Source organism: Hydra vulgaris, chromosome 04 (assembly GCF_038396675.1).
Source record: "Hydra vulgaris chromosome 04, alternate assembly HydraT2T_AEP".
Taxonomy (NCBI): Eukaryota; Metazoa; Cnidaria; class Hydrozoa; order Anthoathecata; family Hydridae; genus Hydra; species Hydra vulgaris.
In genome coordinates, this window is record NC_088923.1 from 41,240,001 (window position 1) to 41,243,356 (window position 3,356).

At 28.3% G+C, this 3,356-nt stretch overlaps 1 protein-coding gene across 1 annotated transcript in view; it reads left to right on the forward strand.

Moving 5' to 3' along the window:
* The window catches only part of LOC100197840 (aquaporin AQPcic), a 14,518-nt gene extending 14,084 nt beyond the window's left edge, over nt 1-434 (forward strand). The window contains exon 5 of the mRNA XM_065796367.1: nt 215-434. Coding sequence (XP_065652439.1) covers nt 215-301 — 87 coding nt within the window. The 3' untranslated portion in view covers nt 302-434. The remainder of the gene's footprint in view (nt 1-214) is intronic.
* Nucleotides 435-3,356: the final 2,922 nt, after the last annotated feature.

Below are 3,356 nucleotides of genomic sequence, written 5' to 3' on the forward strand. Positions count from 1 at the left end.
TCGCAATTTTTTGCAAACCCTTATTATGTGACATAAGTATAAACATAAAAATGTTTGGAGTCAGCTTCATGTCTGGAAATTAGCTATCTCAAAGATCAAAAAATGCTGGATCCGCCACTGCATTTGGAGTTTGTATTTTGTCTAAAAGTTTCATATTTATAACATTAAAAAATTCTGTCTATGCTACTGATATATTGTTCATTCTTATATTTAGCCTAGCAGAGAAGAAGCCATGTTGGTTGAATACAGTCGCCACCATAACTTTGATCCTAGTACTACAAATTCAGAATACTGCGCCTGAAGATTTGCTTGAAAGACTTGCAAAAAAAAATGTTGTTAGAATTTTTTTTGTTTAACACTATGGATTACATTACAATAGATTAAAAATTTGTTTATAAAAACTTTTCAGTAAATTAAAAAATTACATTACATTATAGTGTTTTTCTTTGTTGCTATTATTTTATGAATAATAAAAAGGTGCTCTCTAATCTAATAGTTATTTATTTTTTAGTAGTTTGGTTATTCTTTTCACCCATTAGTACTAGCTGTTTAGTAACAATAGTAACTAGCCTGTTAAATAAATAAATAGTAATCTTATGAAATGCATTGATTTAAGCGATAAAAAAAAGTCTAAGTTCTAACTTAACTTCTAAACTCCAAGCTTTTGTGTGCTCATATTTACTTATGTTATTTGACAGACATACATATGTTATTTGACATAACTTAACATAATTTTGACATTTATTTATTTGAAAACACAGATTAGAGCATGAGAATGAAAATATTTTATAAGGCACCACCCAGCTGAGAACCACTTAAAAAACCAATTTCTCTCACTTAATGAGAGAAATTGGTATTTCAAACTTTAGATATATCTGAAAGTTACTTAAATCAAATATAATAAATCATGGATCCTCTCTTGAAGATATTGACTATACATTTAAATAATGTATAAATATGACTTTTAAATATATGCCTAAGCCACCTAAGATAAAAATTCAAAGTACGAAAAATATAAGAGATTAAAATTGGTGAAAAATAAGAAATAGTTTTGTAATTTAAGAGATTAATATTTTTGTAATATAAGAGATTAAAATTTGTGAAAAATAAAAAATAGTTTTGTAAAATTTAAAAGATAAAGTTCTCTACCTAGTAGTGATTAACCGAAACAGGAAAAATGAAATAAACCGAGAGCAAAATAAACCAAAATTTCGGGTACACTAGATTGATACCGAAACCGACATTTCGTCAAACATTTTACCAAAACTAATACCAAAATTTCTGTTAAAACAAAATTAATTTTATTAGAAAATGTTATCTAAAAATGCAATTTTACACTTGTTATTTATTTAGACGTATTAGAATCGGTTTAGATAACATTTAGACGTATTAGAATTGGTCACACAATTTACCAAGTTTAGTTTTAATATAAATTGATGGTTTAACAGAGAGAAAATAAATGAATGAATAGAGAAAGTTAACAGTTGGTAGATTTTCTCGGCAAGATTTTTTTGAAGTTATTTGTTTATAGTCTGTTTTTTTCATTGTTTGACATATATCCAGTTATTGAAAACAACCTTTCCACATCAGTTAATGTTAATGGAAGGGTGAGAAACCTCTTGGCAATTTTAGCAAGGGCTAGCTTGACTTCAATATTAAAATTGTTTTCGTTATTCTTCCAGAAGCCTAGTCAGTCAGAGAATTATTGAGAATCCAGATAATCATTCAGCACTTCTTTGGTCTTTGGTCTAAAATTTGATCTTTGGTCTATTGTTGATTGAGGTTTGGCAATTGTGTTTTTTATCAAGTTAGATAAGCCCGTACATTAAATTCTTTGGAAACTTGTTTAAATTCATTGAGAGATGGCAACAAATCCAATTTTGCCAATGGCAACAAACCCAATTGTGTTGAATTTTTTTTTTTTTTTTGCAGCATTATATTCATTAAAGAAACAGAAAAAAGTAATGCTTGATTCTTGGGTTAAGTAAGGCTGCTGTGGAATAGTGCTTAGTTTGTTCCATGCACTAGAAATGGCTTTCCGTTGCAATTTCATTGCTTGCCTGATTCTAATCATGTCATCATCTTCTCTTTTAGTTTCAGTGACTTTATTATAGTTGTCACAAAAGGGATGCAAGCGCTGATGCAAGAACCACTTTTTCAAAGATAAAGAAAACTTTGATCACTTTTTTATAAACATTTTCGTGAAAATTTAATGATGTGGCTGCAATCACCACCACGAGGGTTGTGGTTGCTATTGCCGTTTTAAGAAGCAAAGTTCTTTTAAGCAAATAAAAAGTTAAGTTCCGCCTAGTTGCAACGTCATTTGTCAACCCAATTCAACTTTTGTTGTCCATCTGGACTTCTTGCTGTTTATAGAGTTCTGTATAAAACCCGTTTGAGTGGAATGCATAAGTGCAAAGTTTTTGGCATTTAACAACCAGGGCTTTGACTGAACCCTTTGAAAAAAGTTTGTTTTCAATAAATAATTAAAGAGAATGGTTGAGACACCCAGCTGATTGATAGATACAACCTAATTCATTAAAGGCTGTTTTAACAATAGCTACATCGTCTCTTAAACAAATATCTATTTTTGAATTAATATCCTCGACTGTTTTTTGAACCTTTTGATAAATGTTTACTGATGTGTGGCGTTTGTCAAACTTGAAGCATGAGAAGCAGAGTCTCATTTGTTTCCAGTCGTTTGAAATGAAATAAATTTTTATCTCTATATAACCATGATGTAAGTTCGACGAAGCATCAAAGCAAGTTAACACATTTAAAACTTTTTTCTCCGCTAAACAACTTTTTAGAGTAGTTTTTATCTTAATGTTGGGTAGGGTGGAGTGAAATTAAATTTTTTCAGAAATACAACTGTTCTCCCTGATTTCTATATTAGTTATAAGAAAACTAAATGAAACCAAGGTAAGCAAAATTGGACAAATGTTACCGCCTGCAGCAACTTTTGGCAAATATTACTTAATATTGATAGCAATCGAAAAAATTGAAAAACTCTGAGCAGAGCATGATTTTTAATATATGCCTAAATATATTAAAAATCATGCTCTGCTCAGGGTTTTAATACAAATCATATTTCTAAATGTTAGTAATCGTATTAAGTTTGAAATAATAGTACTATTTATAAATTAATAATATTCAATAAAAATTGAACTATATTATATTATCTATAAATATAGAACTATATAATACAGTTTGTAATAATATAAATTTATCAAATATGGTTTACAATTACAATAGAGCATTATGCGTAATATTTAATTTTTTCTGTTTAAAAATTTTGTGATTTGTTTTAAGATAATATACAATATAACTAATAATATAATATATAACTTGTTTTA